This window comes from Carica papaya, chromosome 2 (assembly GCF_054855325.1).
Source record: "Carica papaya isolate Zhongbai chromosome 2, ASM5485532v1, whole genome shotgun sequence".
NCBI lineage: Eukaryota > Viridiplantae > Streptophyta > Magnoliopsida > Brassicales > Caricaceae > Carica > Carica papaya.
Window position 1 is genome coordinate 31,466,064 of NC_142310.1, and position 13,399 is coordinate 31,479,462.

General features: G+C 35.5%; 1 protein-coding gene across 1 annotated transcript; it reads right to left on the bottom strand.

The window, feature by feature from the left end:
- Nucleotides 1–7,560: 7,560 nt before the first annotated feature.
- On the bottom strand, nucleotides 7,561–12,841 carry LOC110823801 (Protein kinase superfamily protein). Its single transcript, XM_088214063.1, has 6 exons — nucleotides 12,481–12,841; nucleotides 12,241–12,380; nucleotides 11,441–11,651; nucleotides 9,055–9,289; nucleotides 8,795–8,945; nucleotides 7,561–8,194 (listed from the first exon to the last, which is right to left on the bottom strand). Exons 1-6 carry the CDS (start codon nucleotides 12,536–12,538, stop codon nucleotides 7,781–7,783), a joined length of 1,209 nt encoding a protein of 402 aa, XP_088070189.1. The 5' UTR covers nucleotides 12,539–12,841; the 3' UTR covers nucleotides 7,561–7,780.
- Nucleotides 12,842–13,399: the final 558 nt, after the last annotated feature.

Here is a 13,399-nt window from a genome sequence, read left to right on the forward strand (position 1 = left end):
ATGCTTTGTCTTAACCTGTTGGCACATTAGACACTTAGAAATAAAGTCAGTTACCTCTCTTTTCATCCTACTCCACCAAAATTGAGGTTGCATACTTTGATGCATTTTTATACTTTCGGGATATATGACGAACTTAAAGTTGTGAGCCTCTGTCATGATATCTTTTTTTAGTTTACTGTCATTTAGAATACACACACTGTCTTGAAACTTAAGCAATCCATTGGAAGAGACTCAAAATTCTAGATGTACTTCCTATTTTGCGTCTTTATTGAGGGTGGTTGTGGTGGAATCGGTTAATTGAGCTTTTCTTATTCTCTGGATCAATTCGGGTTGGATAGTCAAGCGGGCCAAGTATGCAACTCTCTTTAAGTCCTGAAGTCGTATATGTTGTGCGGCTCCTATTACCCTGCATTCAAAAACCATTATGTGAGCTAACATATTTGCATTTTTTTCTACTGAGCGCGTCAACTACTATATTGTTCTTACCTGGGTGATATAAAATATTACAATCATAATCCATGAGGAGCTCTATCTAACGCATTTGATGCATATTCAGATCTTTCTGAGTGAATATGTGCTTCAAGCTCTTATGATCAGTAAAAATCTCAAAAGTCTTCCCATATACGAAGTGGCGCTAGGTCTTTAAAACGTGGATAATGATGGCAAGTTTTAAGTCGTTGGTAGGATAATTTTTCTCATGACTTTTCAATTGCTTGGATTCATAGGGTATGATCTTACCATGCTGCATTAGAACACAACTCAACCTCAGGTAGGAGATATCACTGTATACTGTATATCCACATATCCCACTCAGTAAGACCAATACGGGTGCAATAGTCAACAACTTCTTGAGTTTTGTAAAACTACTTTCGCAGTCCACGTTCCATTCAAGTTTAACGTTATTATTTGTGAATCAGGTCAAAGAAGTAGCTAGGCTGGAAAATCCTTCTATAAACCTGTGGTAATAACCTATTATTCCTAGAAAGCTACGAATCTTCTTAATCAAGGTCAATTTCTCCCACCCAAGCACTATCTCAACTTTTTTGGAGTTCACTGATACTCCATCTCTTGATATGATGTGTCCTAAAAGGTAGTCTACTCGAGTCAGAACCCATACTTGCTCAATTTTATATACAGTTTTTTCTTTCTGAGAACCTGTAAAACTTGAGTCAGGTGGTGAGTGTGTTCCTCTCTACTCCTTGAATATATCAGGATATCATCGATAAATACAATGATGAATTGATCCAAGAATTGTCTGAAAACCCTGATAATCAAGTCCATAAAAATTGTTGATACATTGGTTAGTCCAAAGGGCATGACTAGAAACTCATAATGTCTGTACCTGGTTCTTAAAGTTTTCTTGGGAATGTCTTCTGCCCTGATCTTTACTTGGTGGTAACCCGAACGCAAATCTATTTTGGAGAAGACCCAAACACCCTGCAACTGGTCAAAAAGGTCATCAATTTTAGTGAGCGAGTACTTATTCTTAATTGTAACTCGGTTTAATCTCCTGTAGTCAATACACAATCATAATATTTCATCATCTTTTCTTGCAAATGTGACTCCAACACCCAAAGGAGATATGCTATGTCGGATGAACCTACTATCTTGTAATTCATTGACTTGTTTTCTTAGTTTTTTCATCTCAACATGATTCATACAGTAAGGGGCAACAGAGATAGGTTGGGTTTCAAGCTAAAGATCTATGGTGAACTCAACTTTCATGTCTACTAACAATCCAGATAGTTCATCAGGAAATACATCAGAGAAGTTTTGGACTATCAGGATCTCTTGAATGCAAACTTCTTTCTTAGGTTTGCCTAATGTAGAGAAGACAACTGAGTTAAATCACTATATAATGAGAAAATTACCATGGAAAAATAACATTTAAAATTTTCATATAACTTGTAAATAGCTCTTCGTTAAGAAGGTTGAATACAAGTTTTTTATGAAAATAATCTACAGTAGTATGGTATGCCACTAGTCAGTTCATTCTCAAGATTACATCAAGGTCTTCCGTATTAATTTCTATCAAGTCCACACTCAATGTTTTACCTACTATGTCTATGACACAAGCTTTGTATATAACATTCCCTAGTAGTGTCATACTTTCAAGAGTAGATATAAACAACATAAAATCAAGTATTTCCAGTTATATATTTAAGTTTTGTGTAAAAATATGTGAGATAAACGAATATAAAGCACCAATATCAATCAAAACATGTGTAAGGTGATTACAGATAGTGTACGTACTCTGTATCGCGTTTGGGTTGGCTTCAGCATCCTGCTGAGCTAAGTTGTAAGTTTTGCCTTGAATAGGAGGTCTGAACTTATTCTAATTTTGCGGGCACTCTCTCGCATAATGTTGGCTACTCTCACATATGCGACAAGTATTATTAAGATGATAGCAGGGTCAGTCACCATGATCCTTGTCACAATGTTGGTAAGTCCTACCGTGGCCTGTTACCGGAGCTTGAGAAGGAGCCTGAGTCACTGACCTAGGCCTCTTGTTGTACTGAATCGTGCACTGAGTGCTGGTCTATAGTGTAAAACTGGGGGGTCTGGGATTCCCCGTTGCTGGAGGAAAGATGTGAAGGTTCCTCTCCATTAATTGTGTCTTGGCCAGAACGGCTGAGTAGGTGCTAAACTCAAATATGCACAGCTATTGTCTGATCTCAGGGCGGAGGCCCTACTCGAACTTCTTTGTCTTCCTGCCCTCATCCATCATGCTTTTAAGGGTATATCGACCCAATTCTAGGAACCTTCGGGCACACTCCAACACAGTTATCTCACCATGTATTAGGTGTGCAAACTCTATCTTATTCAAATGCCGGAGGTGCTCTAGGAGATACTATGCATTGAAGGCCATCAAGAACTATTCCCAAGTGATTGGATTGGGCATGGTGGCCTGCTTAAGCTCCCACCAGCAACCTGCCTCTCCTACAAGCATGTAGGTGGCAAGTACAACCTTGTATTCAAGACCAACCCTAAGAGTCGCGAAGGTTTTCGTTGTCTTAGCCAACTAATACTCGGCCTCTTCAAAAGAGGTTGCACTTACAAAGATAGATGAGTTTAGTCTTTTGTACATTTCAATGTAATTTGGGTCCATCATGGGTGGAACTGGGTCCCGTGGAAGAGGAACTAGATTGTGTTGGAGGGGGACCGAGTGGCCCTGTGGCGGTGCCAAATGATATGGTAGAGGCACTGCGCTGTATTGTGGCAGTATTAGATGATGCAGTAAAAGCACTGGATTGTACTGTGGTGGTGGCGGATGGTATAGTGGAGGAGAAGGGTTGTACCGAGGTGGCTCCGGTTCTTCCCGTTGCAATGGTGGCTCAAATTGTCGCAGCGTGGGAGGGTTAGGTAGCTACTTCATTTCCTCCTAGGCCTGCTGGGCAAAGATGAGTCTCTCCAGCATTTCAATGAGTTGGTCAACATTCTATCAAAATAAGCCATCCCTGGTTGCTCGATTTAGTGGGGGTCTTCCTCTCCTCATTTCCTTGTACCTGCATTTTACAATGAAATGTTGAGTGATAGTTTGCATTTGGTATATGTTTTTAAGTCTTGTGTAAGAAATGATTTTGATAAATGCGACTCTGATACCAACTGTAAGAACCTAAAACTAAAAGGAAAATAAATTCATAAATTTAATGCAGAAGTGATTAATAGAGTTGTGGTTTACATTCTTTACACAATAATTTAGAATGACTAATAGGACTACGGGAATGTCCATTCTAAAAGATAAATAGAAATTGAAGAAATAAAACGAAAAGCGGATAACTAAACATCTTAAGATAACTTTCACTAGCACTTGAATGGAATCTAGATAGTGAACTACTCGCAACTCTCTTGCTGATTAGAATTTGGATCTTGGTCTTCTTTATCTGAAATAGTTAATGAAAGGATGGGCTACACTAGCTCGGTAGGAATATCATACTAATCACAGATATAAAAAATTAAAATTTGATAAAAATTATAAAATAACTAATGGAGCACTTAATTTGAGTAAATTCATTTAATATAAAGAAGACTTTTTATTCCTAACTTACCGTAACTAATTTTTCAAAATAACTTATGAAGACCCATAGCCATATCACTCTTCAGTTTCACACATAAGAGAATAAGAAACAATAATTTTACTTCCTTACTTACTTACTGGTACCCTTGGGGGTACATAGGGGTGTCCCCCTACTCGTGAACTCAATAACCAATTTTAATAATTAACCGGCCATCCCCATACCCCGTCTGATAATGGGCACTAAACATTCTATCACCTCGATACTTTGTTCGGTATGAGGTGAATTATATCTCCCAAACCTTTTCCGTAAGGGACTTCCTAACCCTGTCCAACTGAGGTAACGTTTAGGGTAGGGTTCCCTATGTACTGGGCCCGTTTGCCTTTTTCCTGGATACCTATTAAGTCTTTCACATATAAATTTTCATTAATAAACAACCAACAACACATACCAATATCTCATATCACAATCACATATCAATTGAACTACATTCATGCTGACGGTATATAACCAAAATAACTAGATAAATCAATAAAATCATTGAAACTATAAATTAAGAACATATACTATATGAAAATCAAACAAGTAGGACAGTATAGGAAAATAAACAGAAAATCAAGACAATACGTTAGAGGTCTCGATTGGTCAAAAAATCTCAAAGAAAACCAAACCTATTGGCAAAGGGACCTCCGAGTGCGACGGCTCTGCTGGTCTTCCTTCGCGGTTGAGATTCTTTCTTCGACTACCCTGCACAGAAAATAATGGTGAACACAATGATAAAATAATTACGTAAAACAGGAATCGAAAAGGGGCTTATCGGAGAGGTTTTGGGGCATCGCGGCGGCTCTATCGGGCTTTGCCCGGGATTTTCGGCTCACCCACTGTTCTTCTTGCTTCGATTTTGCCACAGTAGTACTCAGAATTAAATTCCAAGCGAGTAGGAGAAAATTTTATTTTTTTTTGCGGTTGACGGCAGCTCCGGCGCAGTGCCCATCGGCGGTCAGCCTCCTTCTCTGACGTTTGGTTCTTCTTCTCCGACTGGGGCTGGCGGCTAGGGTTTAGGTTTCGTGTGATGTGAAGTATTTATAACCATTCCACATTGATTTGGGCCGTCGGTTGCGATCAATCTCATCCGTCCAATCACGCTTAAGAAAAAAACGAATCTGTACCGTTCATCACGATTAATCTCGACCGTCTGATTACGCCTAAGGTGGAAAGGGATCTAGGCTATCCACGCGCTTGGGATCGATCCTAGGCTGTTCGATCGTGGGGCACGCGGATCGCCAGCGTGGCCTCCTGTGTGGCACTGACGTCAGCGTGCCTGGCCACGCGACGCATTCCGGTTCGTCGAGACTGCTAACTTGGGCGATCCTATGTGGCCAAACATTTTCTATTTGCATTTTGACCTCTTATTTTTAATTTTTCTTTGAAAAACACCCCATGAACTCAAATTTTCACTCATTCTTTTCAATATTATTTTCAATTTCGTCCTTAATTTATTTTTTCTCAAAATTTCAATCAAATTAAAATAAAATAAAATTTTTTAATTATATATATTCCATAATCCATAAATAGAATGATTATATAATTAATCAAATTAAGTAATTAATCAAATAGACAAAATAAAGATAAGTTAAATAGAATGATTGCCTTAGTAACTAGAATAGTTGTAGAAACGAGATGAGCATTCAATATGATTGCATAAAACTCTTGGGTTTGTCGCTGACTCGAGAAGGCTCAGTTGTTGTGTATTTTTTTGTTAATATTTGGATGATATTTGAACTCAAATCGAAATCGTTTAGCCCCAAAGTCTTTAAGTATATCTAGTAGCTATCCTGAAGCTATATTCGCATGCTTTCAAAAATATTTTCAAACAAAAATCTAATTTAGTTTTGAGTAAGGTTTATAAAATTAAGGAATCGGAATTGATAATTAAGTAAGTGGAAGAAATTAAAAAATAGTGATACTGAATATTTTAATTTGTCATTTGCTTGCTGCTTAATTGTTGAATGAAGATTGCATATTTTAAATACTATATGATGGTTGATGGTTGATCGTATGACGAGTTGAATAGTCTTAGTAGAATGTTAATAATAGTGTATATTCATCAATAAGATCATGAACACATAAAATAACTCTCACAAATAAAATAAGATCAACAAAAAGAAATACGCATTCTTAAAAAAAAAAGGGTTTTAAATAAAATTAATAAAATTAAAAACTAAAAATAATACAAGCATTAAAACATAAATAATAAATAAAATAATAATTAAATAAATTATAATAAACAGGAAAATGTTGGATTAAGGGGAGTTATTGAGTTCTATAAGAATAAAAAAGAAACAAACTGAGAGATTTAGAATAGTGTGAGATAGAGAGTAAGGTTAACTAAGAAAGTGTACAAAGTTTCTAGGAAATATAATTAGTCTATTAGGAAAAATAAAAATATCAATCTTAACTAGAATAGAAGTAAAAAGAAAACAAAACAAAAACTTGGAAGAAATGAAAACTTAGAGTTAATATGTTTAAGATTGGTATTGCTAAAATTCAACAGCGTGGTGAACTCTATCATTAGCTGGATGGAAACCCTTCCAGACGTGGTTGTGGTATGTGTTATGTTCTAGGTCACCTGGCGACAGACTGCTGTGACCATTGTATGTATTTTGGCTGTGTGTGCATCCCCTTGTGATAGTGCAAATTCTGATCCCACAATGGTACTAATTGGATAACAGATTCACTCGTTCAATCTCCTAGAAAACTTTAAAATTTTAATAATTTTAATTTGATGATTGTGTTAGAGCAAATTGAGAATTGAGGATACTCGCTGAGGGGTTATGGCTGTCCCAATTTGACCGAAATTTCATAGGAAATTCTAGTATGTGAATTTGTGGGATAAATATGGATTAGAATAAAACTTATAGATGAGTATGGTTTACAAACCAGATGTGATATGATAATAGTGTATCATATGAGTGGTTACATTTAGGGAATTAAGAAAGGAAAGAAGTTAGGGGGATAATGAGAAAATAATGAGAAAAAAGAATTTTGAGAGATAACTAGTAAAGGAAAATAGTAAGCGGAAAAAACTAGTTAAAGTTAAGAGAACAATGAGAGATGATATAGAAACTGAAATATCTCTGCATTTTATGGTTTTCAAAGATAAAGGAAAAGAAAAGTTTTATATTTCTGATTGGCTGTATGTTGGTACATCGCATGCCTAGGATGTAGTTTATTCGATATACTTATTGAACCCGTTGTTTTACTCATCTTATTTAAATTCTAATCATTTTTCAGATCAGACCAAGAAAGATAATTTATAAAACCAAATCAAGAATTTCATGTATTAATTTTCATCTAATGAGTTTTAATTTATTTGTGGACTCAACAAAATTTTGTAATATCATAATGTAAATTATGTTACATGTTATACAGAAGATGAATAGCTTATACTGTATTTTAATTTAAATTTATATTGTACATTTCTGATTTAATTGAGTTTGGCGACGTAATTTTTTGTTGGAGAACTACGGACCGTCACATCAAGTGAGTTTGATCTTTAAAAAAATCATTATATTCTAAAATATGTTACAAAAAATGCGAGTAAACAGAAAAAAAGGTATTTTTAAAGAAGCCTTTTCTTTCAGTTATAACGAAAAAAAATTGTTGTTCCCCTGCACCTCTCATTTACAAGCTCCTTAATGCAAAAACTACCCACCATTCTATAATACAAAAAATAAAAGAACTAAAATATCCTATACTACTAACTAAATCTGCATTGGTCGTTTTCCATAAGGGTCTGATATAGGAGAACTTTTACGAGCTGAAGTAGAAGCAGTAGCTGTAACACTAGCTGTAGCAGTATTTACAGTCAGACTCGAATCCGATGCGTTAGAACTCGATTCCCCAGATGTTCTGGCTGAGGACATTGCTGCCGGTCTACGAGACCTTCTATATCTGGAACCTGGAATTCCAGGCCGTGTTGGTTCTTCCAAACTGCCAGGTTTCTTAGACAGCATTACGACTACCCGACGCATTCCAGGCCGTAACTGAGGATCACCTTGTGTGCATAACAAACCTATTTGAATACACAATGCTACTTGCTCTTCTGGAAACTCCGATGCAGCTAATGCAGGGTCCATTATCTCTAAGCTTCTGCCCTTCTTATAAAGCTTATATGTCTGCCAATTATAATAAGCATAACAGTAATTAATTTTGTCAATTGATTCAATAAAAGAATTAAAATTCTAATGAAAAAATACTTTGAAATTTCACATATTCTAAGGTTGAAAATAATGCTGTTACAAAAGCTCCATTTGACGAAGAAGAAACTAAGCTAAATCCCATCTGGGATGGACTAATGTACAGTGAATATATGTAATATTATATTTGTTCACCATTTTTTACCAAACTCCTTGTAGGCTTGAATCTTGAATTCTGATCTAGAAGGCAGTGTTTGTCCTGATTAAGTTTCTTCTAGAAAATAAACTCTCTTTTTTTTTCGCTAATTCTTTAATGCTTTTGATTTGTGTTTAAAAAGTCCAAAATGATTATTATACTTCTGCTAAGGACAAAAATGAAGAGGGTTTTGCAGGAAAAATACAATTGCTCTGTAACCATAAGAATAAAGGTTTTGACCCACACACGTTAACAAGCTCTAATCTTAAGTTTGACTAAAGTCCATGTGATAATTTTGATATTGGGTAAAGAATAAAATGATATATTTGTATTTATATATGTATATTACTAAACGTAAAGAACAGCTCAGACCATAATCTTACCCAATCGAGTAAATTTGTTGCTTCTAAACTTAAACTGAAGGTTGAGTTCCTCTGGCCACTGATCAACTCCAGAACCAAAACGCCAAAGCTAAAAATGTCTGCCTTTACAGATAAATATCCGTGCATGACATACTCCGGTGCCATATATCCACTGGTTTCAAGAATTGAAAAAAAAAATGAACATATGTTAATTAAGCCATGAGTCCAAAACGCATAGATCAGATTGATGAATAAACTTAAACTACGAATGGAAAGCGTACTTGGTACCAGCTACACGTGTATTGACATGAGTCTTATCTTCTGGGAAAAGACGGGCCATTCCAAAATCAGCAATCTTAGGGACCCATTTCTCGTCAAGTAAAATATTGCTGGCTTTAATATCCCGATGGATAATACAATTATGCGAGTCTTCGTGGAGGTAAAGCAAGCCCTTTGCAATGCCACTGATTATTTCAAACCTCCTCTTCCAGTTTAGCTCTTCCCTTCGATTGGATTCTGTACAAAAAGATCATAATTCATCACAATGAGAATCATCATAAGCATCATATCTGTCAATCCAATTTATTCAACCTACAGATATTGATTAGTAAAATAGCTCTCATCAGTTTTTTTTTCTTTTTTGTTTACTAATTTATTCTTTTTATCAATCTACCTAATTCTAAATATTAATCAACTTAATGGTTAGAGACACTGAGTTGAAACTTCTTTAAAGCTAAGCTGTCAGCACTAGAATATTTGGTTAATGCTTGAATCAGTCAATACACCTGTGCATGATTTAGGACATTTCAATTGCTTTAGCCATACAAAGTCAATTTCAGAGCATAGAGGAGGTCAAGAGAGATTTTAGGTGAGTCCAAATCCACAGGTTTTTTAAACCAAGAACGAAAAAGGAACATTCAGAACATTACAGGAAATCAACCACTACTTAATTCAATAATTGACATGTATTTTTCTTTACACGAGGTTGTGGTTTCAAGTCCGACTGTGCTCCAGTATCCCCATTTGGAGGCTGTTTTCTATTGAATTGTGTTTGATATTTATAAATGTATCAATTGCTACTTTAAAAAACGTTATGGGAAAAAGGTAAAGAAAACAATTTGATGCGTCTGGATAAAGTTACAAGAATCTTTTGGTGCCAATTTATTGGCCAAAATATGAAAACATTAACATCAAAAGCCCTTCCTATATGCCAGCTTCAACCCCAAAAGAAAAGAATATAAGTGCAAACCATCTCCTACTAGACAATAGAACACAGACTCAATGGCACTGCAGATCCTGAATTTCTGACAAACTAGAGGAATATTATCTTCACAAAACAATCAACCAAATCTTTATTGTTAGATCTTTTTAATTATGCAGAGGTCTGTCATTGGTTAAGGGAGTTATTGTATTGACATCTTATAGAGTTTTCAATCACTTCAAATTTTCTGATATGAGAATCTATAAAGCAAGATTAAGCTTCTTTCTGCAACTTTGATGAATCAACTTCTTGAGCACATTCAATTTGTGATGAATTAATTCTTCAACACCATGTCCATACAAAAAGATAAGTATTGTGATGGAAAAATAGAATAATAAACTTTTAGACACAACTGTAATAGGTAAAGCCAGACATAATTTGCTGCAGATTATGAATACAACAATGGACCTCACTGTTTGAAAGTATGCATCGCATGGATAATATCTTATCACGAAGTCATGCATTGCATGGATAATATCTATTATCTTAACTGTTCGTATCATTTTAAAGTTAGGTTACCTACCTTTTTAATGTCTATTCACATCAAGAAACTGCCAATTCATCCTAGCTTAGATAATTTTAAAAGATAATAGCCGTGCTTCTGATAAGCATCTTAATTAGCTGTCATTTTCTTTACGACTACGCCAACCAGCATTTGTTTAGTGAAACATTTACGTATTCCTTTCTACTAGAAAATGGTTTCCTTCGAAAGAAAGTTACCTTAATTTATGTTTGGAACCATTTTTGTTTTACTTTTTTACGTTCTTTCCCTAAAAATTACAATTTTTTTAGTAGAAAAAAAAAAGAACACAGTTGTCAAAAATGCACGTAGTCATGTTCTATTTCGTGCAAATGAATCATTCTATTTATCTTTGTTTAGTCAAACATCGATGCAGTTGCTCCCACATCGCCTACAACATTTTAAGTAAAAAAGAGATGCAGATAACTAGAAAAAATGGTGCAGTGCCACTTAAACAGTGGCATCAAAACTTCTCTTTTAACCTTTTGGGGCTTCCAAAACATTGAAAAAACTGGGTTTTTGTTAAGTTTTTTGATAGTCATCACAAGATAGATAACAAAAACAAAAAAGAAATTCACAACTCTTTCTAATTCTCCAAGACATTTTCTTAAGCTGTTTCTCAAAAAGAAAAATAAGATCCTGAAGGCTACAAGTAAGTCCCACGAAAAATCGGGAAAGCACCAAAAGCAGCCCATATTGAGCAACAAACTCTTAACCATTAGCAAGCAGATCTATTAATATGACCTGGAACAGCTAGACAAGCTCCAATCTTACTCAATTATAACTTATTCTGATGGAAAATGCAGTCCAGTTATAGTTGAGAGTGAAAGACAGTGACAATCAGAAAACAATGCCAAGGATAATGAGGAATTCGACAAGAACTTACTGAAGAGAAACTTGTCAAGGCTCTCGTTAATGACGTACTCGTAGACCAACAGTTTCTCCGAACCATGTGCACAATAACCCAGCAGATTGACAACATTGCGGTGCTGGACCCGTGCCAACAACTTGGCCTCATTAAAGAACTCAGTCCTTCCCTGCTTTGAGCTATGTGACAACTTTTTCACTGCAATTTCTCTCCCATCATCTAATTTTCCCTGCAAAGAAAACATTTGACAAGTAAGCAACATCCTTTATCCCCTTCTCAGTCTTTTTATTTTTTTTTTTAAAAAAGACATAAGAGGATCTAATCAATTTTCAGACTAACAAATGCAATGTCAAAATAGAAGACTACATGTTCGCTACCTTTTTGAGGAGGTATATAAGGAACAACATACATGTAAAACATATCATCATCTGCCTATCGTCCCATTAAATTACTATGAAATAAAAGAGAAAGAAAAACAAGCATGTATGAGTGGAATAGCTGTTTCAGCTGTGAAAAAATTGAGGGAAATAAAAAGTAAATTGGTTTCAAGTGGGTCTCTGTACAGTTCCCGACTGAGCTGGGAAAGAGTTGAGTTGTTCATCTTTTACCAAACCCATTAGCTTGATCCATTTTCAAACTTCTATACCTAAAATTAACTGCTTTAAACGAATATTCAGGATGTGATAAATATTTTTTATTTTCAGAAAAAATTTTAAAAAAAAGTAGGTCCCAAATCTTCTCCAATACTAGCATTGAATTCCCTCAGCGGCCAAACAGAAGTTAATTTCTGGATGAATCAAATTACAGAAAGATCTTACCTTGTAGACTGGTCCGAAGCCGCCTTCCCCGAGCTTGTGAGCAGGGTGAAAATTTTTGGTAGCAGAAATCAACGTCTCAAAAGGGAAAATCTTCTGTTCTTGTGCAGCTATCTTTTCCAAATCCTCCAAATTCTGTCCCTCTGGTCAATCAAATAACAGAGCGGAGAACCTCTACCATTATTAGAAAGCGGCAGACGACCAAATTCGCCAAATAAAAAGAATTGGGTTTTGGATTATTACCTTTGCTGGAACTGATCTTGAAGGGTTTCAGAAGATTTTGAAGGAAGCTCCTGGCCATGCCTCTCTAAGATTGATCCAAAGCCAGGTCCATGAAAAGTGAAAAAGACACAGAAGAAGCCGAAGGTGGGAACACGTGAGTTTTGGTTCACCTGGACTTGAAGATTATTTCGGGACCTGGTGGGAACAGAGGAAGAAGACGATAAAGATGTTGGTTTATGTAGATTGCTTGATGATACCCATGAATGATTTTGATCTTTGGAGAGAGTTTGAACAAATATTTGGGTTATTCGTGTTTTTCTATTATATTAACGTCACTGAAATTGAACAAGCACGACAGAGAGATAAAAAGTGTGTTGTGCAAGAATTGAGCGTGTTGACGCTCGGGTTGACTGAAGTGATTACACGTTTTTTTCTTATTTTTTAACGTAAGAATTTAGTTTATGATTAATGTAAGAAGAAAGGTCAAAGAGCAGCTAGACGCAAAAGTCAAACGCAATTCATTGAAGATCAGTTGCCCTGCTTAATCAAACCCCACATGCGTGTTAGTGTCCAAACGTAAGACGTCTCGAAGGCAAGACTGCGTTTGTTGGATGCATAAATAGAAACTAAAAATTTAATACAAAATAATTAATTAAACATTTCTTAGTTCATTAATCATATAAAAACTTTGGTATCTGCACCTTACATAGATTCACTGTAAGTGTATATATGATACTTAAAGACACTTGCATATATGTACTGTGCGAATATTCAGTTCATATACACTATGTAGCACGAGTGCAAATACGCTACGTATGTATTCTACATGTACGAATGTTTTACATACATAAATACATGAATATTTAGTTGGTCGAAGGGAAATATAGAGATGATCAGGTTTCTCCCATTTTAATTTTAAAAATATATTAATGAAGTAGAA